Source organism: Scyliorhinus torazame, chromosome 15 (assembly GCF_047496885.1).
Source record: "Scyliorhinus torazame isolate Kashiwa2021f chromosome 15, sScyTor2.1, whole genome shotgun sequence".
Taxonomy (NCBI): domain Eukaryota; kingdom Metazoa; phylum Chordata; class Chondrichthyes; order Carcharhiniformes; family Scyliorhinidae; genus Scyliorhinus; species Scyliorhinus torazame.
The window spans coordinates 83,720,866-83,747,647 of NC_092721.1; the positions used below are offsets into that span (position 1 = coordinate 83,720,866).

The 26,782-nt window shown below is 45.0% G+C and overlaps 1 protein-coding gene across 2 annotated transcripts in view; it reads left to right on the forward strand.

The window, feature by feature from the left end:
* LOC140391659 (phospholipid scramblase 1-like) overlaps positions 1-26,782 on the forward strand; it is a 133,033-nt gene that overhangs the window by 54,302 nt on the left and 51,949 nt on the right. For both annotated transcript variants that reach the window (XM_072476369.1, XM_072476368.1), the window contains 5 exons: positions 2,855-2,908; positions 5,533-5,652; positions 12,467-12,627; positions 13,481-13,523; positions 24,595-24,815. In XM_072476369.1, coding sequence (XP_072332470.1) covers positions 2,896-2,908; positions 5,533-5,652; positions 12,467-12,627; positions 13,481-13,523; positions 24,595-24,815 — 558 coding nt within the window. In that variant the 5' untranslated portion in view covers positions 2,855-2,895. The remainder of the gene's footprint in view (positions 1-2,854; positions 2,909-5,532; positions 5,653-12,466; positions 12,628-13,480; positions 13,524-24,594; positions 24,816-26,782) is intronic.

The window sequence follows — 26,782 nt, forward strand, 5'->3', positions numbered from 1 at the left end:
TCTTAAACATTTTGGTTTAATTTTAACGTACAGTGGAAATATCGCGATTTGCGCCTGGTGCCGATTCCGGCGCCATGCTCCGGTCTCCCACTGGCGGCGATATCGAAGTTTGCACCCCGTACCGACGGGTTTATATGAAACCGTCATTTGTATGGCTTTAAATATCATTAGCGGGTTGGGCACTTCATGCTCCACCCCTCCGTGATGCTCCTCCCCTCTTAGACAGGCGTCTCGTGGGTGCGAATTGGTGCAAGTGTGTACAAACGGGCCCTGGGCACCATGGCTGTTGAGGGGGAACGGGAGGCTAACGGACTCTCAAAATCCTCAAAAGGTTGTCAGGCTTGCTGTGGAGTGGCTGCGCAGTCCGAGGGCAGTAGCGGAGAATGTCTTGGTGCCAAGGTGTCCCTCTTGGGATTGGGGTGGTCAGGCTGCACCGCCATTGCTGCAGTATGTGGATTTAAACTCTTTGGTGATACTTATAAGCTCCTGGCTGACTGCTCACTGTGTCCAGTGAATGTTCACAGAAGTTTTGGTGATGTGGGAGCGCAGCCAGGCAGCCCCTCTGGAAATACTCCTACCCCAACAATATGATCAAGGGGGTGGGCATGGCCAAGCTCAATCAGGGGCCCAGCAAGAGTTGACACTCCTCAGAAGCCTGCCGCACTGCCGAGGAAGCAGGGGATTAGCAAAGTTCACCCGAAACAAAGGACACCTGTGGAACTCTCCCTGGTTCTCTGCCCCCTTGTGGCAGAGGCCTCACCAGTGACCCCCCACCCCTCAGGATCACAAACTATCTCCTCCTGGTGAGGCTGGCAGCACTGACTGCCACTGCCACCTCCTCCCCAAGTGCTGCTCAAGAGGATGAGCTTCGGTCTGCGGCCCACATTGGGAAGAGGGTTTCCCTCCTCTCCTCATTGGCATCAAGCAATGAGTCAAGCTCAGACTCCCAAAATTGAGGGCAAGTCTTCTGTGAGCCAGCTTTGTGGTTACAATGGGTGTGTGGTAAATGGAGCGCTTAAAAACAGCTGTGAGGAGACTCTTGAGCGCTAATTCCGGATCCAGCGGTTACAGCGTCCGCTGGGCCGGGAATTACTTTCAATTCGTGCCAGCAGAGTCCTGGCCCATTTGCATGTCCTGAATAGCAGAACGAAAAGTGCCCCAACAGAAACGGAGAATCCCAGCCATTATTTCTGATATAATTACACTTCCAAAACCTACTTTTTAAGTGTAAACATTAAACTAGCATAGTGTTCTCTGGATTCCTGTCACTTACTCTGCAGCTGGGGCTCATTTCATGAACTGTTGTCATTGAACTGATTGAAGGAAGGCTTTAAAAATAGTTTTCATTGCCCGCCCCTCCCCATCATCCGTTGAGATACGAGACATCAAAAATTGAAGATTGGGGGGAAAAAAGCACTAAGACTAAACTGGCTGTTTCAGATTAAAGGTTCAGAGTAATGAGATAATTTACCATCAGCCTACCCACATTATAGCATCTAAAATAATGGAGTTTTAAATTTTGAACATTCTCCAACACCATAATCCAAGTTTTTAATTTGGGAAATCACAAGCATTTTATGAACCATGTGCAGACCATTTAGTGAGCTAACTAATTTTTCTTGCCAATTAACATTCAATAGGTGTGCACAAAATTCAAAAACTTAATATCCATTCAAGTTCCCATAACATTGTTAATGAGTTCTGAAGGACGAGATGAATATATATAGACCTAGGTTTTCTTCCACTATCCTGCCCTCTGCTATGAGACTTCATGGGGTCCAGAGTCAATGTTGAGAACTCCCAAGGCAACTCCCTCCTGAATATATACCATTGTGCGCTACCAATGTAGTGACATGACATTGACTGTAAAGTATGATTGTGAGTATGATGGCTGCTGCTTGGGTAGCCAGTGGGACAACTCTCCCAATGTTGGCACAAGCCCTGAGATGTTAGGAAGAAGGAATTTGCAGGGTTGACGGGACTGCGTTTGCTTTTATTGTTTCTGGTACCTACGTCAATTCCGGATGATTCTTCCGGTTTCATTCGCTTTTGTAGACTTTGTAACTGGCTCCCTGGGCCATTTCAGCGACATTTAAGAGTCATTTAGGACTGAGTTAGACATATTTTTGATTTACAGAGATTAATGGGAACTGGCAGCGAAGTGCGTTAAAGGCACTTTGAATGGTGGACAGACTCGAGGGGCCAAACGACCTTCTCCTACTCTGATAGTTCAGAATTTCAAAATCCCAGTGTAAGCTTATAAGCCTAGGTTGGCAAGTTTTACTAGTACCCTTCATCATGACATTTTACTTTTTCGCTCTCATGCTCCTCATTCTATCCTCTCTCACTCAGCAGAAAAGCCATCGGAGATCTTGCCTGCCAACTAGCGACTCTGTGCTTCCTCTTTTTCAGAAGGCCAGCCAAACCACACGCCAATCAGACAGTTGCAAGGCCAGCGGTGTACTTTCCCCTAGAATCATTACCATGTGGTGAAGTTTTGACTACCAAGAACTCCTCGCCAATCTGAAACAGGCAGTTCTTGTGTTCAGCGTTGCTACTGGTGAGGCTGTGGCTACTAACATGGGAACAAGAACCTTGATCGTGGAGATGGAGGCGACAGATGCTAGGGAGGGGTTGGGGTGCAGACTTTTCCAGCCATTCTTGCTGGCACGATCTTCCATTTCCACTGACACGTGGCAGGGGATACATAAAACAGGAACCCCCATTGATACGGGTGGGACCAAAAGATCCCACCGATTCTTAATTAGGGTGATAGTAACAGAAAAAAATAATTTAGTTTAATTAATCAAATTCTAGCTTGTCATTCTAATTCTTATTCTTTCGTTCTTCGTAGATACTTTACAGTCCTACTAAGAGACAAAAGGAGACTGTTTTATGGCTGCTCAAGGTGAGTGTAGCTTATATTTGTGGAAAATATGTATTAAAGGAGTGTGTCTAAAATATAATTATTGGGAAGAAACAAGGAATTAATAGTAATTAGGCACAAAGATTCCTTATTTTGAAATGCTTCTCACCTGAGTAGATATATATTTTTAAAATTCTGCTGAGTCAGCCATGGCAATAAGTAAATCGCATGGATCCTGGAGAAACAGGACTGGTAGAAAGCTATCATACTGCCCGATTTAATGGCCTCGTCGCACCCGACTTGGTGACGCAACGAGGCCATTAGATCTTGCGAGAGGCATTTGTGAGATTTGTGATGCTCGGGTCGCCTCACGATCTGAATCTTGCCCTTGCTGGGCGGGATCCAGATTTGCATATTTAAGTGAGCAGTTAGCTCAGTTAAATATTTCTGCGCTAGAGTCTCCCAAGGCCCGGGATTCAATGCCTGAGACTGTGGTGCCATTTAGTACTGGTCGGTCCACACAACATGGACCAGGCATAACGGCACCTGGGTGGGGTTGGGGGGGGGGGGGGGTCTTGCAGGCCATCGGAAGCCCCAGGTGGTTGGGCCCTGTACAGGATGGTACCCTGGCACTGACACCCAGGCACCCTGACAGTGCCGGGGGCACTGCCAGGGTACCAGATTTGCAGTGACAAAGTGCCCAGGTGCCAGGTTGGCATTGTGTGGGTTGGGCGCGAATGTGCCCTGCCCTTATGGGGTTGTGGTGAACGTATTATGGTAACCATTCACCACTGTATTACATTGTACTATGCTGTTGCCCATGTGGACTCCACCTATGGACCATTGTACTGTATTACACCGCTTGTATCATGTTGGTGCCCCTTGAGGGGAGGTATATAGAGCAGCTGTCCTGTAGGCGGCTCTCAGTGCAGAGCATTCGCAGGCAGGCACTGTTCTAGTTGATTAAAGCCCCTGTTCACTTCAACTCTCTGTCTCGTGTGAATTGATGGTTGCATCAGGGGTGGAGCCCGAGGACCCACTAGCAGCTACATTTGGGCATTGGGGGGTCTGGAGGCTGCGGTGGGAGGTCCAGAGATCAGGGAGATTGGGGCGGCATTTAAAAATGGTGCTCCGATCTCTTCCTGCATTGCCGAGCTGAACTCATCGGTGCGGGAAATGTGGCCTCGGAGGGGTGTTCCTTGCTGAGGCCATTAGAGTCCCGTTTGATAGTGGGTTCGTTCTTGGCACTACAAGAAACACCCTGCTGAATGCGCCCAAAACTGGACTTTTTAAAAAAAAATTGTGCCCAGTGTATATTTTTTTAATGTATAAATTTAGAGTATCCAATTATTTTTTTCCAATTATTAAGGGTCAATTTAGCTTGGCCAATCCACTTCCTGCACATCTTTTTGTGTTGTGGGAGTGAGATCCACGCAGACACGGGGAGAATGTGCAAACTCCACATGGACAGTGACCCAGAGCTGGGATCGAACACGGGTCCTCAGCGCTGTGAGGCAGAAATGCGAACCACTGTGCCACCGTGTTGCCCTCTGCCCAGTGTCTGTATATATATATATATATATGTGTATCTATATATACTATATTGAGGACCAATCCAGAAGTTGGTATGGATGATTTCCCTATGAAAACCCATGGAACAAATGGACATATGGTTTCGTGTGGCGAGAGGAGAAATTAAATTCTTGCATCTTTTCACAAAATCAGTGTGTAAACATTCCACAATTTACTGAAGTGTATCCACACAGTCTGAGGCTCCTGAACTCCAAACCCCAGTTTGGTGTTGAAGAGAAATATAAAAAAAGAAAAGCTGCAATTTGCAAGGACAGATTGAGAAGCAGAAATTAGAGAGGAGGAAACAGTAAGTTATAAATATAAACTTTGTTCCATTTAGCGCACACATTTTAATGAGAAGATGCTAAAAGTAGTTCTGAGCCAAATGCCATGCTTTGTGTGTGTTCGCAAGATGCAGCTATAATTTGAATAGTGTGATCGTGGCATGGGAGTACTGTCAGTAATAGTACCTTTTATGGGAGATTAATTGAATACCCGGAGAGTTAAGCTCCGATGGACAGGGAAGCCTCTTGTGGCTTTCTAACCAAGTAACAATAATGGGAAGAAAATCAGGCATAGCAGGGATGCATTCAGATAAGCTTTTTTTCAAACACTTTTTAAAAAATAAATTTAAAGTACCCAATTCATTTTTTTTCCCCCATGGGCAATTTAGCGTGGCCAATCCACCAACCCTGCACATCTTTGGGTTGTGGGGGTGAGGTCCACACACTCACCGGGAGAATGTGCAAATTTCACACGGCAGTGACCCGGGTCTGGGATCAAACCCGGGCCCTCGGCGACATGAGATAGCAGTGCTAGCCACTGTGTCACCCCTAAAAACACTTTTTAAAAGAAATTCCTTATGTGACCAGGAGGAGTGAGCCTGTTCCTCTGAGCATGGTAGGAAAGATTAGGCCTCCCCTGCACTTGCAGGATACAAATATTCCAACACGTTTGTAATATATTTATCGTTTATTGTTACTTCAGCCTGTAAAAATCATTAAACGATTGTGTCGTGCGAATACAGATTTAAAATTTGACTTGTATTCAATGGCTTTCGTTCTTAAAATGTCAAGCCCTTTTTTTCCCCACAGGTCCTTATTCGTACCCTGCTTATGGAAACACTGCACCTACATATCCTCCAATCCAGCATGTGCCAGATCCATATCCGCCGCCTCTGAATCCTTATGGTGTTCCTCCTGCTGGCTATGCTGGTAACATATTTTTCTGAATTTGTACGACTGAGATTAAGTGGTTTGCAACACAAAAGCCTATATTCTTTTGTTTGGAACAGAAACATTTTAATAAGCTACTTTAGTTATCTCGGAATAACTATATTGGTTCGATCAGAGAATTGCAAGCTTGAAAGGAAATAACCCAAAGTCTCTTCCAGCTTCTAATTGGTTCACTTCTCTTCATTTGGACAAGTTGTAACATCCAGTGACCCTCGAAAACTGATTTTTTCAATCTTCTGAGAATTCCCAAAGCGACTTCCAGCAGCAAAGCTCACTTGTCTATTGGTGAGCAGAGAATAGCTTTCCCCTGTTGCTCACGATGGCTACTGCATCCGTATCTCCCTCCATCTCCCCGTTCAAAGTCTTTGAGACAGTAAGTCTGCAATAGCAAAAAAACATTTGCTTCTGTTTGTTTTTTTTGTTCAAGTGTTAAACCTGCAGGTGCATTCAATAGCATTTGATTTGGGGACCCAATCATCGTGGTAACCAAGCCACCAGTTTGTCATCAAGCAGAATGTATAGCAGGTCATATGATGTTGTCCATTACCCCATTTTATCTTGAATTAACGAGACAGGTTAAAACATAATCATATAAAACTGGCATTCGTGACATCGCTCCCCAAAAATGAAAACTTATTCCTGTAGTAATTTTCCTACAATAGTATTGAAATGTAACATTATAAACATCTTAACGATTAATTTACTATATCCAGTACAAGTAATATGCTCTCCCTTGTCACATTTTGCCATTCAACAGTCTGTTTTGGCAGCATTATAAGGTTTAACTCATTATACCCAACCTCATGTGTTATGGACGCCTAGTCAGCTCTCAACAGTGGCTAAGAGACTGAACCACGACCATAATTTTTTTAAGTTTTAATGTGGTACAGAAAGATCGATTTGTTCCAGGAGTGATAATATAAGAATTAGGGCTTGGTTATTTTATAAACAAACTTTTCTTGAAAACAATATTTAAACTTTTTTACTTCAGCTCGAACCGATTACATGAAGTTTCTTAACCGTAACACACTAGTTCCCATTAGACAACACTGTACATGAACATGCAGTTCTTATGCCACTTTCACAGGCCGACAAAGGCCGTATTTGCATTTGCGAAACAATTTTTCTTCTGGCAGGGATATTCGTTCTGAACCCTTTCCAAAGCCTGCCTCGGTGGTCACTTTCATTATCTTCTCGGTCAATTTCCTAAAGTCTTCTCCTGCCACCTTTCAGCAAAGCATTTCTTCCTCTCTCTCTCTCTCTCTCTCCTCTCTCTCCTCTCTCTCCTCTCTCTCCTCTCTCTCCTCTCTCTCCTCTCTCTCCTCTCTCTTCTCTCTCTTCTCTCTCTTCTCTCTCTTCTCTCTCTTCTCTCTCTCTCTCTCTAAGCTCTGCCCACCCTCTCAAACAAAGGTTCTCCACTGAGGCGGCCGGACTTGAATAACTTATTGTTACCTTGGCTGATTGCCCACTCCAGTTTATACAAAATAACAGAGCTGCGCCATTCAGATGCAACTAACCTTCCCTTGGTGGAAAAATAGGTCATCAGCCTCTGATTGGATAATGGCTGGTCATACAAGGTTGTCCCGAATGGCGATGGACATTGAGTGGATTATCCTGGCTGAACCGAGGCATCCTGTGTATTCCTACTAACACGGTTAAGTCTGAATGGGACAAGGTAACCCAGGCTGTGGGTGTATCCCCCTAACCTGCTGCTAACAGTCTTTTTAACCCCTAAATTGCCTGTTACATCTTAGTTCCCATTTCTGGACCCAAGTTCCTAATGTCTCCCTATCGTGACACATGTGACATTTAGGAGTTCTAGAATTCCAATGTTCATGGGAATAAGAGTTTATTTTACTACTGATGGCTCATTTTCCATCATTTGTCATAGCAAATGTCCTTTCTCATCTCGAGTAGACTTTACCGATTTCCATGCCCTGGGTTAGAAAATTGTATGTTTGGTTTGGGCTAGTTAACATTGCTAAAAGCAACTTTGCTGATTTCTGATAATTCCTATATCGTCAAACCATTAATTTTTCCTACAAAAATTAGGATGGAGACAGCTGAAGAGGAAGATTAAACTTCCTAGATCAGAATTAATTGACATATAAGCCTCGGTAAGGTTTTAAGTTACTAAGTAGGGGAGTGGGACTTAAAAATAGTGTTGACTATTATTTGAAAACAATGAAAGGGAAGAGAGTGGCATGAGTCAGAAATTACTTTAGGTACTGAAGGAAACTAACGTATGGAAAGTAACCAAATCAGGACAGAGAAACGAACAACGTGTGAGTAAAATGTTAGTGCGCAGGAACAGGTTAGGATATTTGTCCCAGTTAAGTATTTGTTATACAAATGCACAGAATGTAAGCAACACTTTGAATGAATGGTAATTGACATTGCTGAGACTTGGCTGCATGACGGTCAGGACTGGAAACTAAATATGTTGGGTAATAAGGTCTAAAGGAAAGATGGAGAGAATGAGAGAGGGGGAAGAGTGACCTTAATAATTCATTATGATATCACTTCATTGATGAGACTTCATTAATGAGTGTTAAACAGGCAGGGAGAATGGGTAGAATTAAAAAATAGGAAAGAATCTCAAGGCTGTCCTGGAAGTTATGAATAGGTTCACTGGTCAAAGCAGCGCAGTGGTAGATGAAACAAATGCAGAGATTAGACAAACATATAGCAAAGAAAGGATAGGCTTTAATCATGGATTTTAACTTTCACGTAGAATCTTGGAGTGCAACCAGATAAAATTTCTGTAGAAATATGACCTGGAACCAACAAGGCTCCATCATATTCGATGTAGTAATACATAATGAGAGAGATTTAGTTAATAGCCTAATGATACATGAACATTTCTCTTATCATAATACGATCAAGTTCAATAAAGTGTTTGACTGAGGACATGTGAAACCGCTACTAGGATTCTAAATATAGGAAAGACTGACTTGGAATGAGACACAGACTGCCCAGAGCAAACTGGACAAATCTGTTAATGGCTAATACATGCAATCAGTGAGAAGTGTTGACTTTAATGTGATTGAGAACCAGTTTATACCCTTATTGGGGCAAGAGCCCGACCTGACAAAAATGACAGCCATGTATGATTGAAGAAGTAAGAGACTATGTAAAACTAAAAGAGAAAAGCATTCAGAAAATGTGAAAATAGCCAGATCCTGGCGAATAGAAAAAAGGCAAAGAACAAAGGATAACAAAACAGATAATAATAAATACAAAGTATAAAAAAGAACCTTGTGAGGGATCTCAAAATCAACAGAAAAAATTTTACAATTATATTGGGGAATATTGCAGTCAAGAGCAATGTGGGCCTCTTGAAGACTGATCAGATTGATATTGACTAACCTTTGCATCAGTTTACTAAAGGGAGAGGTCAACATGCCACACGGTACAAGGACGCCACTATTGAATCAGGGACAGGGACTCACCAAAGTAATAAAAATGAAGAAAATAATGGCACTCAAAAGTGTCAGACCCTCAGGAGCAAGATAATTTGTATCCCAGGATTTTAAAGGAAGTAGGTGAGAAAATTGAAGATGCCCTAATTATAATCTTTCAAAACTGGGAACCATTTCTCTAGTTTGGAAAATTACTCGTGTCAATCCAATATTAAAGAAAGGTGAAGAAGGGAATCTAGGGAATTATGGACCTGTTAGCCTAATATTGTCTATCAGCTGATCAGAGAGAGTCAGCATGAATTTGTAAAGGGTAGGTCACACCTGACTAACCCGAATAATTGTTTTTTTGAAGAAGTGACCAAAGTAGTGGACAGTAGCCTATAGATGCTATTTCTATGGATGCCCAAAAGCACTTGATAAAGTCCATCAATCGAGATTGCAGCTAAAGTTGAAACTCATGGAATGGAAGGCAAATCATCGACCTGATTAGAAAATTGACGGAATGGTAGGAGACGGAGACCAGAGAAAATGGGCAAGTACTCTGAATGTAAGTTGTGGTGCCCCACAAGGCTCTGTGTTGAGATCGCCACTATTCATTACATTTATTAAAGACTCAGTTGATGCAATACAAAGCCACATATCCAGATTTACTGCTGGCACAAAATAGGTTGCATTCTAAGCAGCATAGTGGAAGCATAACATTTCAATAGATATTGATAGTTTGAACAAAGAACAAGGGGCGCAATTCTCCGATCGCGGGACAAAGTGTGTGTGCCATCATCAACGTCGTCGCGTTTCACGATGGTGCAAAACGGGCGTGGGCACGAGCGATTCTGGCCCCCACAAGGGGCCAGCACAGCACTGGAGCGGTTCACGCCGCTCCAGCCTCACTTCCTGGCGTGCACTGGAGGCGGCGCCAACATGCGCAGTGGCGATGTGCCAACCCGCTCATGCGCGGTGGTTTTACGGAACGCACTGGCCCCGACGCAACATGGCATGGGGGTTCTAGGGCCGTACGGCAACAAAGTAGGCCCCGGGGGGGGGGGGGGGCGGGGAGGCCCCATCAGAGGCCTTCTCCACCCCCCCCCCCCCCCCCGGGGGATGGAGCCCCTCTTTTCCCCCCCCCCCCCCTCCCCCCAAAAGGCCGCCTCCCGACCCTTTGTGCAGAGTTCCCGCCGGTGCCGTCCACACCTGGTCGCTGCAGGCGGGACTCTGCTTTTTCCACATGGCTGCTCGGCACATCCAGGCCGGAGAATCTGCGGCCCGGCCTCTTACAGTGGCCCGCGACTGGCGCCACGCCAAACGCGCCGGCGCAAATGGCGCCAATTTGCCGCACCTCGGAGAACCGCGGTTGCGCCGATTCTGAATCGCGCCCAAGGTATTTTCTATAAGTTCGAAGAAGTGGAGAGTACTGTGGGGTACTAACCTCGAATCATAGGGACATGTGAACTGGAGCCCCTTGGGTCTATTCTGCCATTCACTGAGACCATTGCTGATCTGCAACTTACTTCAATACACTTGCTTTGGCGATCCAGGTACAAAAACAGTTAAAATATCACAAAGAGGCACAGAAATTGATTTGAAAAGTAAAAGGAATGCTGGCCTTTATATCTGTGGATTGAGAACGAGAAGTTAGAACTGTAAAAAAAATCCTGATTAGCCCACACCTGGAGTACTGAGCGAAATGGTGAGCATTACACCTTAGGAAGGACATATTGGTCTTGGAGAGAGTGCACAGATTTACCAGGGATAAATAGAGATTTACGTGATTATCGTATTGTAAGATTTAGATTAGCAATGGAGAAGAAGTAGGAGCAATCTAATATAGCATTTCTGAATTGGAATAGGGTTAATGTCAATGTAATGAGAAGGAATATAGTCAGGGTGAAATTGAATTGGAGACTAATGGTGATCTATAAAGAAGGGATGTTTCCAGTACAGACTCGATACATCAAAGGTAACGTGAAGCCTTGGATGATGAGAGAGATAGAGATTATGGTGAAATAAACTGAGGATATTTCATGTATGTCAGATTAATTCTTCAAGTGTGATCTAGGTCAAAAACAGTACCTTGAGAGGAGGGGTGAAGAGGAAAATCAAACGGGCAAAGAAGGGAGAATGAGAACAGTATGGTAGTCAACATAAATGGGAATCTGTGTGGGCTGGAGTTTGAGATTGTTGGGGGCCGAGACCACAGTTGGAGACCAGTGGAGATCTGGGCACTTGCTTGGGGAGGGGAGGCAGAACTAGATGCTCTTCAGGCACTCTGTTTAAAACAATGACTGAAGACCCTGGCAGCGGAAGTCCCATCTGCTGAGAGTGGCTGGCCAGAGGCCAGTAGCTACTTGCAGTGAGAGCAGTGACTACTAGTGGCATTACACCCACCAGAGGCCCAGGAGTGTAGGACTCTAGACCAAAGGCGAATGAAGGTGGGTCAGGTCAGCGGCAAAAGCAGACAGTGGCTAAATGGGCCAGGTCACCAAGATTTCTGGCCCAGTGAGCGCTATTAAATCCAGCCCTATGACAATGGCTCCATTACATCACACAAACTGGCATTGTATGTTATAATCTGGAAAGTCAGGTGGTGAGGGATAGAACAACTGAAGCCAGCTGTTACAGAGATACCTATTCTAATCAGACACTGTCTAACCCCAAAACCACAGTTTATCTGTTTCCATTTATAAGGAAATAAGTGGTCCAAATTTATATCAATCACCCGCATACAATTAAACACAATTAATGTACATTTAACATTGTATTCCCTGGAATATAGGTGATTCTGAAGATTCTTAACAAGAACAGCAGCTGAAGAACACTGCAGCATTCTTGCTCAGCCTGTCGTTCCACATTCTGGATGGTTTTAAATTGCCCATTTCATGATCCTAAACTCCTACAATTGCTAGCTCACCTGATTTACATTCATAAACATGTACTGTTTACACATTAAGATGTCTGACCTAAACATGAATAATTATATGGGTTGTATATACTGTGCATCAAGAGCTTACAAATCAGCACTGCCATGATGTCCAACAGCTATACCAGCTGATTTTTGATGCTTTACTTACAAAGTTGAACCTCGCTGATTCATTGAATGAATTTGCTTGTCACTCGCCGAAGAACATACATTCAGTTACAAGAGGGGCCCAGCAGAAACATTATTTAAAAGGGCTAAGCATCCAATTCGCAAGTAGGATCATTTAGAATAACTCTATTTCAATGTCTCTGGAGGAAGTGTGAATTATATTTGAGGCATGCGCCGTTCCTGAGTGTTGCTGCATCCTTAGGGAGGACTTCAACAGGAAATTGCACTGATCCTTTCTTTATCTCTGTCTCTCTGTGTTCGTGTGAATGCATGTATTTGTGAGCAGGTCCTTATGCACCTCAGCCAGGGTATGCTGTCTACCCTCCACCCAGTGCTCCTATGCTCACTCATCAAGCAGTTGGGCCACCACCTCAGCCCCAAGTCCAGTGGATGCAAACACCAGCTCCTAATTCTAACTGTCCGCCCGGATTAGAGTACCTCACAACGGTAAGCAAATCATTTGTTATGTTCTTAATTCAAAATAAATTGAGCACAATAGAAATACAGCTCCTGGAAGGACATGGGTTAGACACTGATGTTTGTCTGGGTTGTTGGTTCAAATGCAGCCATAAATGTGTGGGGGATCCCCAGTATCAACATCTCTTACTTTAATCAGCACTAATGTTTAAAACTCAACATAATACAGGTGAAAAGTAAATTCATTTTCAATGTCTTGACTCTTTAGTGATATATTTTTCAGTCATACAATCCCTTGATTTATTACACAAATTGCATGACTTTTGGAGCTTGTTTTTAAATACTGAGACAAGCGATGGCTTTCATTTGTGGAAAGTGTCAGGGTAAAATGCTGCTGACTGATCTGTGATTGGTTTAGTTTGGACAGACAAACCAGTTGGTGACTACCCTCATGGAATGCAAGCAAACAGCAGTTGGGAGTTTTCACATTTATTTTTTTAATCTGAACCTTCAAGTAGTCAGTAGAGCGGAGATTCAATAGTTGCAAAGGAGAGTAATTTAAAAGTATATTTCTTTTGCTGTACAAGTGTGCATCATTTGTGTTCCCTCATGAAGGTTATGCAAGTCCTTGTCAATAGGTCAATTTACCACGTAACCTCATGGCTACACTACTTTGTGTTAAAATAATCAGGGTCCATGGCATGACAATTGATATTAAAAATGAAGTGGAAGCTTTATTTAAAGGAAAGGGTATCTACATGTCATCAGTTAACTCTTGTGCACTAACTGTACTTTATATAATGTGTGGGAAAATGGGCTTTCAATTAATTAAGCTCTTTGGGACCTGTCAAATACTGAATTGGAATCATTCTTTCCTCCTCAGATCGACCAATTACTTGTTCATCAAATTGTTGAACTTGTTGAAGGTGAGGTAATTTTGAATATATTTTGTGACTTGTGGCTGGATTTTGGTGGGTGGTGGTGGTGGGGCGGGGAGTCGGCATGTTTGGTCACACCCCCACCTCCTGTCGAAACATCGGTCACAAACTGACTGACTTAGAAAATATAGGCTGCCTCACTACGATAATCCGCTGGGGTCAGCTGGGGAAGGTCTTCATGAAGTGTGTTGTGGGAGAGGTGTTTTTAGAACCCCAAAATGTATCTTGGAGTTCAACCAACCTCCCCCTTTAATGGATTGTTGCTTTTGAAGCACAGGGCTTGTTCCCCAGGTGTGGTATTACAATTATGGACACGTGGTTTTTAACACAAAACAATGTTTATTCCATGAACTCAACTTAACCTTTTAAATAAACATTGGATCACTTAACACCCCTTCAAAGATAACCCCTAAAATAATACAACACTAAATAATCCCTCAAAACAAAATGTTCCTTCAAACATCCAAAAGACTTCACCTGTAACAACAGACATGAGGTTACATTCAATATATTTATAGTCTTTGGATTTGCAGACATCCACAGACCAACTCTCTGTTCTCTTCCTGCAGCTCTTTGCAACACACAGACACTCCCAGCTTTCTCCTCAAACTGGCTTTTTCCTTTCAAGCATCTCACAGCAAACCAGCCAGGCACCTTTTAGCTGCTCTCTCCCAAAACTGAAACTAAAAATCTCAAAATGGCAGAGATGAAGCCCAGCTCCACCCACACTTTGACATCACTGCATCTCTTAAAGATACATTGCTTAAATATCCATTTCTTAAAGGCACTCTCACATGACACCTCCCCCCCCCCAAGAAAAAAGAATAAACCATCAACTTCAAGATGGTTTCATTTTTCACCTTTGCACCATCAATTAAGAAATGTACACAGTAAATATACCTTTTCGTTTAAAAAAAAAAAACAACACATGCAAACAGGTGTAATAATATAGTCCATGTTTCTTCTTCCTCCAACCGAAATCCTTCTCGATTGACAGTCTCTTTGAACAAGAAAGTCTCTGTATGATCCATCCATTCCACTACTTCTCGGCATTTCTCTTTAAAATCAAAATCTGACCACAGAGTCCCTTGCAATGCTCCAATACAGGATCATTGGTTAACACAGCTTTCAGGCAGTCAAATGCATGTTGAAAGTCCGCTGTCCATTGACGTTTTTTTAGCAAGTCCATGGGCGGGATTCTCCACTCCCACGCCGAAGTGGCCGCGCCGACGTGAATGCCGTCGAGGTTCACGATGGCGCGGAACGGCCCCGGTCCCGACCGATTCAGGCCCTGACAATGGGCCAGTATCGGGGTCGCGTCATCTACCCGCGCCAGGCCTTGTCGCCCGCGTAAAAGCGGCGCCGCATAGATGACGCGGCCGGCGCCGCATAGCGGACGTCATCCGCACATGCGCGGGTTGGCCGGCACCAACCCGCGCATGCGTGGTTGCCGTCCTGTCCAAATCCGCCCCGCAAGAAGATGGGGGACGGATCTTGCGGGGCCGTGGAAGGAAGGAGGTCCTCCTTCAGAGAGGACGGGCCGACGATCGGTGGGCACCGATCGCGGGCCACCCCACATTGCAGGTGAAGCCTGGTGCAGGATGCCCCCTCGCCCCCCCCCACAGGCCGCCCTCCCAGTGTTCACGCACCGCCCACGACTGCAGCGACCAGGTGTGGACGGCGCCGGGGGGAACCCGCCGTTTTGGCCTGGCCGCTCGGCCCATCCGGGCCTCAAAATAGCGGGGGTGCCGGTGAATCGTCATTTTGGGTGTCTCCAGCGATTCTCCGGCCTGCGGCCCACGAAACCCGACCGGGCCGTTCCCGCCGCTTGGGAGAATCGCGGGAGGGTGTCGGACCGGCGTCCCCGGAAATTTTGGCAGCCCAGGCGATTCTCCCAACTGGCGTGGGAGTGGAGAATCGCGCCCCATCAGTGGAGTAATCACGCTACAAAACTTTTGCACAAATGTTCGATCAAATCCACTCACGCTAAGAAATCGCATTATTTCCCTTTGTCTTGAGGGTATCGGAAACTCCGCAAGGAAAGTGATTCGGGTTTCTCCAAATTTACTTTCGGCTAGGTTCATCATCAAACCCGCCTCCTGAAGTCGATCGAAGAACTCCATACGATGTTTAAAATGTTCTTTCCATGCCTGGAAGTTGGAAATAAAAGCAGATTGTCCCACTTTCTCAATGCAATCCTTCAAACGTGGGTTAGGATAAGAGTCCGTTCTTATAACTGCATTCACCTTTCTATAGTCCACACCCAACCGTTGGGTACCGTATGGTTTAGGTACCATCACTATGTGTGAGCTCCATTGGCTGCTTCAAGTATGCCATTTTTAAGCATACTCTCAATCTCTTTGTTAACCTGTGCCAATTTTAAAAGGTTAAGTCTATTTGGATATTGTTTGATTGGAACAGCTTTTCCCACATCTACATCATGTATAGCCATTTTAATACTTACCAATTTATCTCTACAAACTTGCTCATGTGATATCAATAACTCTTTCAGGTCTGTTCGTTTTTCCTCTGGAAGGGAACTTAACAATTCATCCCAATTTTTAAGAATATCCTCATTTTCCAATTTAATTTAAGGTATGTCAAATTCACAGTCATCTGGATTTGGTTCGTCACTTTGAGTCTGAATCATTAAAACCTCCTTTTTCTCCTTCCCTTTCAAAGTACCTTTTAAGCATATTCACATGACACACTCGGTGATTCTTCCTTCTATCTGGTGTTTTTACCACATAATTCACCTCACTTAATTTCTTTCAATCTGATACGGTCCACAAAACCTAGCTTTTAAAGGCTCACCTACCACTGGTAACAACACTAAAACTTTATCCCCACTGGCAAAACTACGAACTTTGGATTTCTTGTCCGCTATCCGTTTCATCACATTTTGTGCAACTTTCAAATGTGGTCTAGCCAATTCACCTGCCCTATTTAATCGTTCCCTAAAATTTGACATGTAATCCAATAATGTAATTTCCGATTTCTCACCCACCAATTTTTCCTTAATCAATTTAAGTGGTCCTCTTACCTCATGACCAAAAATTAGTTCAAAAGGACTAAATTTGGTAGACACATTAGGTGCATCCCTAATTGCAAACAATACGAATGGAATTCTTTTATCCCAATCCTCTCGATAATCTTGACAATACTCCCTCAACATTGTCTGTAATGTCTGATGCCACCTTTCTAACGCTCCCTGCGATTCTGGATGGTACGCAGTTGATTTAAATTGTTTTATTCCTAAGCTATCCATAACTTCTTTGAATAACTTTGAAGTAAAATTTGATCCTTGATCCGATTGAATTTCTGTGGGTAGTCCATATCTAGTAAAGAATTTAAGTAACTCCTCCACAATCCTGTTAGCTGTAATATTACGGACTGGAATGGCCTCTGGAAATCCAGTAGGCACATCCATTATAGTCAAAAGATATTGATTCCCACTTTTTGTTTTAGGAAGGGGTCCTACACAATCAATTAGGACCCTTGTAAAAGGGTCCTCAAATGCTGGAATGGGTATTAAGGGCGCTGGTTTTATCACTGCTTGAGGTTTCCCTATCACTTGACATGTGTGACATGATTGACAAAATTTAACTACATCTTTATGTAGTCCAAGCCAATAAAAATGTTTCTGGATTTTAGCTTGAGTTTTCCTTATTCCCAAATGACCTCCCACTGTTACCTCATGTGTAACTCGCAACACGGTAGCCTTGTGGATAGCACAATTGCTTCACAGCTCCAGGGTCCCAGGTTCGATTCCGGCTTGGGTCACTGTCTGTGCGGAGTCTGCACATCCTCCCCGTGTGTGCGTGGGTTTCCTCCGGGTGCTCCGGTTTCCTCCCACAGTCCAAAGATGTGCGGGTTAGGTGAATTGGCCATGATAAATTGCCCTTAGTGTCCAAAATTTCCCTTAGTGTTGGATGGGGTTACTGGGTTATGGGGATAGGGTGGCGGTGTTGACCTTGGGTAGGGTGCTCTTTCAAAGAGCCGGTGCAGACTCGATGGGCCGAATGGCCTCCTTCTGCACTGTAAAATCTATGATAAAAAAACCTCCTTTCTATACCCTACCGGCAATACTACTTGATGAACGTCTGCCCACTTTTCATCCGCCTGCATATGTACAGGTCTCCATTTTCTCATCAAGACATCACTTTTACGGTAATAACACTCTGGTACACTCTCAGATTCCTCTTCCGTATATGCATTCTGATATATCTGTTTTATTTCTACATCTTTCTGTTGTAACTCCGTCAATTTTCCTGAACCAGAAATATCCGCCTCATCCTCCACCTGTTCTTGTTCTTTTTCAATCATCTGATCAAAAATCATTTCTGATAATTGCATTTCAACTTCATCTTCGCTCTTTGATTTCTCCTCTTGTCTTAACCTGTGACTTTGCGACCTTGTTACTACACAATCCGGAAAAATGCCAGGATATTCGTCCTTCAACCCTTCAGTTGTCTGATTTTCCACTGCCTTATCAACCACAGTAGGCATCACTCCCACCTGCAATCCAGCTATATCATTACCCAAGATAAACTGTATTCCTGGACAAGATAGTTTCTCTATTACTCCTACTACCACTTCACCACTCTTCATTGGACTTTCCAACCTTACCTTATATAATGGAACGCTACTCCTCTCACACTGAATTCCACACATTACCACCTTTTCTGGCAACATTCTTCCCAAACTACATAATTCCTCATCTCTTACCATTAAAGATTGAGTAGCTTCTGTGTCTCTTAAAATTGTGACTTCTTTACCTGTTCCTCCTGATACACATGAGTAAACCTTACCCACACAAGTAAATTCAAGTAAATTCTTTAAAGAGATATGGCACCTTCTTAACAATTACTTCTTGAACAGGCTGCACAATCATTTGCACCTCCTTCGCTTTCCTTTACCACTCTAACAAATCCCACTGTCTTATCCTGTTTTACCACATCAGCCTTCCCAGTGCTTTTCTTCAACCACCAACACTGTGAATTTACATGGCCTAGTTTATTGCAGTGAAAGCATTTGAAACTTTTCATTTCTTTTCCACCCTCCTGGATTTCTTTTTTAATCTGAGGTACACTCTCTCTCTTTATTGTCTCCCATCAGATCACCTTTACCTTTACCACTTGAGTATTTCTCATGTCCCCAGTTTCTATCCCTCACCGGCTGAAACTGATGTCGGAAACCAATCTTTGATTTATGAACTAATTCATAATCATCTGCTATTTCTGCTGCTAATCTCACAGTTTTAACCCACTGTTCTTCCACATGCGTTCTCACTACATCAGGAATTGAATTTTTAAACTCCTCCAAAAGTATAATTTCTCTGAGAGCTTCATACGTTTGATCTATTTTCAAAGCCCTTATCCACCTATCAAAATTACTCTGTTTGAGCCTTTCAAACTCCATGTATGTTTGACCAAATTCTTTCCTTAAATTTCTAAACCTTTGTCTGTAAGCTTCAGGCACTAGCTCATATGCACTTAAGATGGATTTCTTCAACTCCTTATACGTTCCAGATACCTCCTCCGGTAGTGATGCAAACACTTCACTAGCCCTACCTACCACCTTTGGTCATTGCATTTGTTTAGCTACCTTCTCAAATGAAATGAAAAAGGCTTGTAGCTCCTTCTCGTCAAACCTTGGCAATACTTGGACATATTTAAATAGATCCCCATGTCTTCGACTATGACGCTCTGTCTCATTATCCTCATCATCCATCTCCTCCAACTGTATGTGTCCCTTTGCGTCTGCCAATTTTAACTGATTTTCATGTTTCAGAGCCATTTGTCGAAGTTCAAACTCTCTCTTTTTCCCTTTCCTCTCTATCTCTTTCTTTGCTTTTTTCTTCTCTCTCCTTTTCGTGTTCCTCTCTATCTCTTTCTTTTTCTCTCATTGCACATTCAAGCCGCTTTAATTCTTCTTCTTGTTCAAGTTGCTTTAATTCTTTTTCATGTTCAAATTGCTTAATCTGCAACTGAAGCTTTGCCATATCTAATGAATCAGAATGTATCACAGGCAAACTTAAAGGCACAGATACCACGTTAAGTACCTCATATTTTCGTATTTTGCTAGGCAGTGTTAACTGCAATGCTTTTGCCAAACCTGACCGTCTGTTTTTAGTCTCTGTCAGTAAGGTATCACGTGTTACCATGTCCGCCCCCAAAAACTTCTGAGCCTTCGAAAGAGCCATTGTTCACAACACTCTCCCCACTTAAACTAAAATACCACACCGGAAAAGCAACAATCCTTCACTGTCTTTAAGTTCACAAAAGCCAATCCAATAGATAGACTTTTATCCCCCTCAAGCCCCCAATTGTTATGGGAGAGGTGTTTTCAGGACTCCAAAATGTATCATGGAGTTCAACCAACCTCCCCCTTTAATGGATTGTTGCTTTTGAAGCACACTGCTTGTTCCCCAGGTTTGGTTTTACAATTATGGACATGTGGTTTTTAACACAAAACAATGTTTATTCCATGAACTCAACTTAACCTTTTAAATAAACATTGGATCACTTAACATCCCTTACTTCAAAGATAACCCCGAAAATAATACAACACTAAATAATCCCTCAATATGTTCCTTCAAACATCCAAAAGACTTCACCTGTAACAACAGACATGAGGTTACATTCAATATATTTATAGTCTTTGGATTTGTAGACATCCACAGACCAGTTCTGTGTTTTCTTCCTGCAGCTCTCAGCAAAACACACAGACACTCCCAGCTTTCTCCTCAAACTGGCTTTCTCCTTTCAAGAAGCACACAGCAAACCAGTCAGGCACCTTTTAGCTGCTCTCTCCCAAAACTGAAACTAAAAATCTCAAAATGGCAGAGCTGAAGCCCAGCTCCACCCACACTCTGACATCACTGCATTTCTTAAAGGTACATTGCTTAAATATCCATTTCTTAAAGGCACTCTCACATGACAAGTCAGTGTGGGACTTCTACCTCTCAGGAAAAGAAGCTCTTCCCTTGAGAGCTGCTGGCCAATCAAATTGGCGAGTCATTCTGGCAACACCAGAAGGAAGTTGCTGTTGCTGGGGCTACATTGAGGCCCCAGGAAGAGTGTCATGGATGCCAGACGAAGGTAAGTCAGGGATTTCTTTGGTGGGAAAGAATTGGGGACCTAAGGGAGGTAGGGTAGGGACCATGGTGGATCGATGTACAACCGCCCTGCAAGTCTGTTATTTTAAAAGTTAAGCTGAACAATGTTTGGCACTGTAAAGATGGCTGGAATTCTCCGAGTGGGAGACTACGGGCCCGAGTTAAAATGTAATTTTGGGTACGATTGGCGGAGTGTTTCTCGACGGCCATGTTGGTGAGATTGCGGCCCGTATTTAAAGGCACTTGGTGCCGGAAAGAAGCCCCCACGGGCTTCCCGCCAATACTGGCTATCTTCTCGTTTGATTCACTGGATTTGTGCCTCAGCATCTCACCGCTAACAAGAGGGAGCTGCTTTTCCATTCTGTCAACACACAAGCATGGCAGCACGTAAGCCTGCTCCTTGCTTTTGGGTTGCCGACCTGGCCAGTCTTCTCAACGCTGTCAATGCGAGCTGGGATACCTTGTTTCCTGAAAAGGTTGAAGGACCAGCAGCAAGTCACTAATACCATCTGGGAGGCAGTGGCAGTGGCTGTCAGTGCGGACAGCATGGCAAGGAAGACCGGCGTCCAATATTGGAAGAAGACTCGGGACAAAGTACTAGGAAGAATAGACTCTGGAAATCACAGGAACCCCGTCTGATGGTACAGCCATCCAGAGTCAGAGGGAGGGGAATGGGGGAGGGGAGAGGGAGAAGTGGAATGGGGAGAAAGAGAGGAATTGGTGGAGGGGTTGAGCTGATAGATAAAGGCTCGTCCTATGAGAATTGGGTGAGGATGATGGCCTCTCGGGTCATCCGGGTGTGCCAGAGCCTCGCCGCCATCTGTGCTCAATTCTCTGGCTTCTCCTGCGGGTCCTCCCTGTGCTCGTCCTCCATCCCTAACCAAGCTCAACTTCTCTTTCCCTCCCCACCCCAGAGCACTGGGGCAGCAGCTCCGGAGCCCTGGAGTTGCACACCGGAAAATGGAAATGGCTGCTCACCTCCTCAGTTCCCCTCAGCAGCCATTGCGCCAGCTTCACCTTTTTTAAAAGTGTACTAAACAACACGCGCAGTTCTTGCTGGGGAGCGGGTTAATTCCCGAGGGGGCTGTTCCATTTGACTTCAATCTCGCTACACTGATAGAAGTTGTTGTTACGCTCGCCATATTTGATTTTGGCCTTTCCCGTTATTTAACTGGCACGTCCTGATCCACAATGCGGTGGTTAAATTGTACAGTATGTGTTCCCACTGGGACTGAATAGCAGGCAATTCGCATTTCCGTTGCTATTTATTAAGCGAGTCAGGGCATGCAAATGGGCCAGCATTCTGCCGGTGGGAATTGAGGGCAATTCCTGCCACTGGTGTTAAAATCAGGGCTGTTTAAATGAATCCCCTCTTGTCCGTAACACCAATTAAAGTTCCCGCTTTTAATGCCGGCCAAAAGCATGCAGTTCATGAAATCCATCAGCAGCAATGCTGGTTTGATGCCCTGGAGCTCCACACTCCAGCCTATTCCCTCTCTTCGCCTTGCAAAGCTGAACACATACTGTGCAGCAGAAAGGATGTCTCCCACTTCCCATAGTGTTAGTTAATTGGATCATCGTCTACTTCAAGGTCAGTTGAATTTTTTTTTCTTCTCTGCTCCACAATTCTGAAGTTTGGATTGTAGTTGATTAAAGTTTTAATGATCTACAGGGAGTGGTCTACAGGGAGTGGTCAGTTTAGTGAGTAAAGGCTTGTGCTCAGACCAATTGCTCCCAGACATGGGTAACCCTTCATCCTGGCATTGAGCATGACTGGGAGAATGAGCAGGACAGGCCTCGAGGAAGGAGAGAAAGGCTCTCAGTGAAAGAACACATCTGCAGAGGGTCATTAAGACAACAGCTTACGGGAGAGCTGTGACATCTTGGAAGCTGTATCCAAAACCATGGTGGCAGCACTCTGAGCTTCCATGCAGTACTCGGGTGTTAAGCGGATGCTGCAATGGAAGCTAAGGCCTTAACCATCAGGCACTACATCTTGGTTGGCTCCATTAGTGTGTTGATGGAGCTGGCCACTGGTGTATGTTGGAAAAAGACGGGCTCCAAGTTCTGCGCAAAGCCCTGTGCCAAGTTGGTGACGATTCCTCCTCTGAGCTGCATTGAACGCAGGCCTTCTGTCAGGTTTCCCAATGCAACAATTTCCCTTTCCAGTAGCTTACTCAATCAAAGCCTTCACAAGTTCTCTGCGGCACACGTGGACTTTCTAGCCGGGTCCTCAGTGCACCAAGCATTTCCTTTTTTATTTCATCATCATCCCTTCTTGTTAGTTAATCTCTCCTGTCTTCAGCCCTCTCATAGACATTCCTGTTTGTTCTTTCTCTGCTTCTGCACTTGCTTAAAGCCTGTTACATCTCCTAAATTTGCCTGTTCTGACAAAAGGATGTCAATGTGAAATGGTTCATCAGAATTCTCCCATTAAACCAGTAGGTTTAATGGGGGGGGGGGCTAGGTTTAATTGGGGGAGGGGGCTAGGTTTCGGCAGGAGGCCCAAAAATTGCTTTTACGCTGGGGTGGATTTCCCGTGGATCATCCGCCTCCCCCCCACCAGGGCGACCACGGTCTGAGTCTGCAGCCACCACCCGACGTTCCCGACGGCGGGGGGGGGCTCTGACAATGGCCTCCTACCCACGCCGCATGGTTCGCGTGCGCACGATTCTCGAGCAATTCTCCAGGGACCGGAGAATCACGGGAGCGGCGCCAGTCTGAATTTCCAGTTTGACAACCATTCTCCGCGCCCCCGTGCCGAACGCCAGGGACCCGGGTTTGATTCCTGGCTTGGTCGCATTCTGTACGGAGTTTGCACGTTCTCCCCGTGTCTGCATGTGTTTCCTCCGGGTGCTCCACCCACAAGTCCTGAAAGATGTGCTTGTTAGGTGAGTTGGACATTCTGAATTCAGTGTACCCGAACAGGCGCCGGAGTGTGGCAACTAGGGGCTTTTCACAGTAACTTAATTGCAGTGTTAATGGAAGCCTACACTACTTGTGACCATAATAAAGAAGAGAGAAGAGAAAGAGCAGTTTTCAGGTCTGGATTAGTTGCAGGAAAGGTTTGAGTTGCTGAGGAGGAGTGAATTTAGAAATAAGCTGGTGAGGAACTTTGTGCAAAAGAATGGAGGACATTTCCCAGGCTGCCGGAGTACACCTTAGTGGAGCAACTGCTACTCCCGGATGTGTTGTGAGAGGGTAAGATTGGGGATATATGGGTGGTTGAGGGAGCAGAGGGGTGAAGATCAAGGACAAATGGGAGGAGTTGGGGGGGGGGGGAAACACTGTGGTGCGAGGCGATGTATAGGGTGAATTCAATCTTTTCCTGCGCGAAGGTGAGCTTCCTTCAGTTCAAGTTGACGCACAGGGTACATATGACCCTGGCGAGGATAAGTGGGTTCGTTCAAGGAGTGGCTGATGAGTGTAAGAAGTGTAGGCGAGGGACGGCGAATCATGTGCACACATTCTGGGATTGCGAGAAGGTACTGGGAAGTGGTGTTTGGGACGTTATCTAAGATTGTGAGTTATTCCTAACAATGTTTGAGGAACTGTTTGTCACGGGGAGGAGGGTACATAGGGGGAAAATTGTACAAACTGTGGCCAGTGAGTTTGTGGAATGTGTTTTTGGCATAAGTTGCTACTTTTTACACATATTTGGTATAAAAATACATTTTTCAGATATGCACATTCAATACCATAGGAAGCTGACTAGAATTAAAATTGGAAGCTTATCTGGACTGGAACACACGGTCAGCTTTCAGAGGTTAATGGAGTCTTCCGGTCCCTTAACCACATTATTAATTCATTTACAGATATTCATGATTTCTGAGTTCAAACCTGTTGTATGATGCTTCACTTCATACATCCTAGGTTACCAAGAACTTTTTTGTTTACAACATGCTGGGTATTAAAGTAAGTTATTGTTTTGTTTTGCAGCTTTAACAGGATTCGAGACCAAAAACAAGTATGAACTAAAGAATAGCTTGGGGCAGAGAGTTTACTATGCAGTTGAAGACAGTGAATTCTGTAACCGATTATGTTGTGGGTCTAATCGAGCATTTGTCATCAAGATTTTGGATAATGTAGGACACATTATTATGCACCTTGTGCGTCCTCTTGGATGTGGATCATGTTGCTGTCCTTGTTGTCTACATCAGGTATGTGCATAAAAATTGAATTAATGTTTGTGTCTGAAACTTTCTATTCACAGACCTTCCTTGAAAGTTATTGGCTATACTTGCAAGAATACATGAAAATGGTGCAGGATCAAAGTATAAAAGCCTGTTTTCTTAGATTTTAAAAGTTAATGTACCGATTTTGGATTTCAAACCTCATAATCAGAAGGAATATGTGTAGCTTTTAATGCCATATACGTGCATTAAAACAAACTGCAATAACTTTATATACCCTACTGTCATGTAGAATACTTATTTATAGGCTTGTCTCCCAAATTGTTATTATGCCTACTGCAGCTTCAATATAGATGCAGTTTATTAATTGGGCCTGCACACTCTGTCAAGAAAGAGCTTCTGCTGCATTTTGATATAAACAGGAACCTGGGGCGAAATTCTCCCCCAACGGCGCGATGTCCGCCGACTGGCGCCAAAGACGGCGCCAATCAGACGGGCATCGCGCCGGCCCAAAGGTGCGGAATGCTCCGCATCTTTGGCGGCCTAGCCCCAACATTGAGGGGCTAGGCCGACGCCGGAGGGATTTCCGCCCCGCCAGCTGGCGGAAATGGCGTTTGTTTCCACGCCAGCTGGCGCGGAAATGCGGCGCATGCGCGGGAGCGTCAGCGGCCGCTGACAGTTTCCCGGCGCATGCGCGGGAGCGTCAGCGGCCGCTGACAGTTTCCCGGCGCATGCGCGGGAGCGTCAGCGGCCGCTGAAAGTTTCCCGCGCATGCGCAGTGGGGAGAGTCTCTTCCGCCTCCGCCATGGTGGAGGCCGTAGCGGAGGCGGAAGGGAAAGAGTGCCCCCACGGTACAGGCCCGCCCGCGGATCGGTGGGCCCCGATCGCGGGCCAGGCCACCGTGGGGGCACCCCCCGGGGTCAGATCGCCCTGCGCCCCCCCTCCCAGGACCCCGGAGCCCGCCCGCCGGTAAATACCAGGTTTGATTTACGGCGGCAGGACAGGCAATTTCTGGCCGGGACTTCGGCCCATTTGGGCCGGAGAATTGAACGGGGGGTCCCGCCAACCGGCGCGGCCCGATTCCCGCCCCCGCCCAATCTCCGGTACCGGAGACTTCGGCGGGGGTGGGGGCGGGATTCACGGCGGCCAACGGCCATTCTCCGACCCGGCGGGGGGGTCGGAGAATGACGCCCCTGACTCTGGAGATTGTCATAAATGCTTAAGTTGCTTAAGATTGGCTCTGGAACCGTGACAAACTCTAGCACAAATGCTCAGAAGATTGATCGTCAATCAAAGCTATCAAGAGAACTGCAGATGATGGAAATGTAAAAGCAAATTACAGGGAATGTTCCTCAAGCCAGGAGAGGACAAAGAGGTTCATGTTATGGACAAGAACAACTTTGTCAGAATTGAACCATTGGTCCTCTGTCCCCGATTTATGTAATGGGAAGGAGCTCCAGTGCTGAGGTGCTCTTCAAGGTTGATATGCTACTCCTGCCGATTTTACTGATTTTCTTATTGCGCACTGTCATATAGAAACATCAGCTTTGGCTTCAATGTACCTTGATAGGGAAGTTAATTGATGCTGATTCCACTACTTTCTATTACAGCCAGTCTGAATGCCGCCCTGACATCCAGGTTCCACAAACTTCGATGTCCTCAACAATGGCAGGGCCCAGCACATCAGTGCAAAAGATAAGGCCGAATAATTTACAATCATTTCCATCCAGAAGTGCTGAGTAGGTGATCCATCTCCACTTCCTCCTGAGGTCCCTAATATCACAGATGACCGTCTTCAGTCAATTCAATACATTCTATCCGATATCAAGAAATGTCAAACGGCCCTGAATACCACAAATGGCTATGGACCATGACAACATCCCATCTGTAGGAGGGAAGACTTGTGTGCCGGAGCTAACCTAGTTCCTAGCCAAGCCAACTTGCTCCAGTGCAGCTACAACACTGGCTTCTACCTAACAATTTGGAAGATTGCC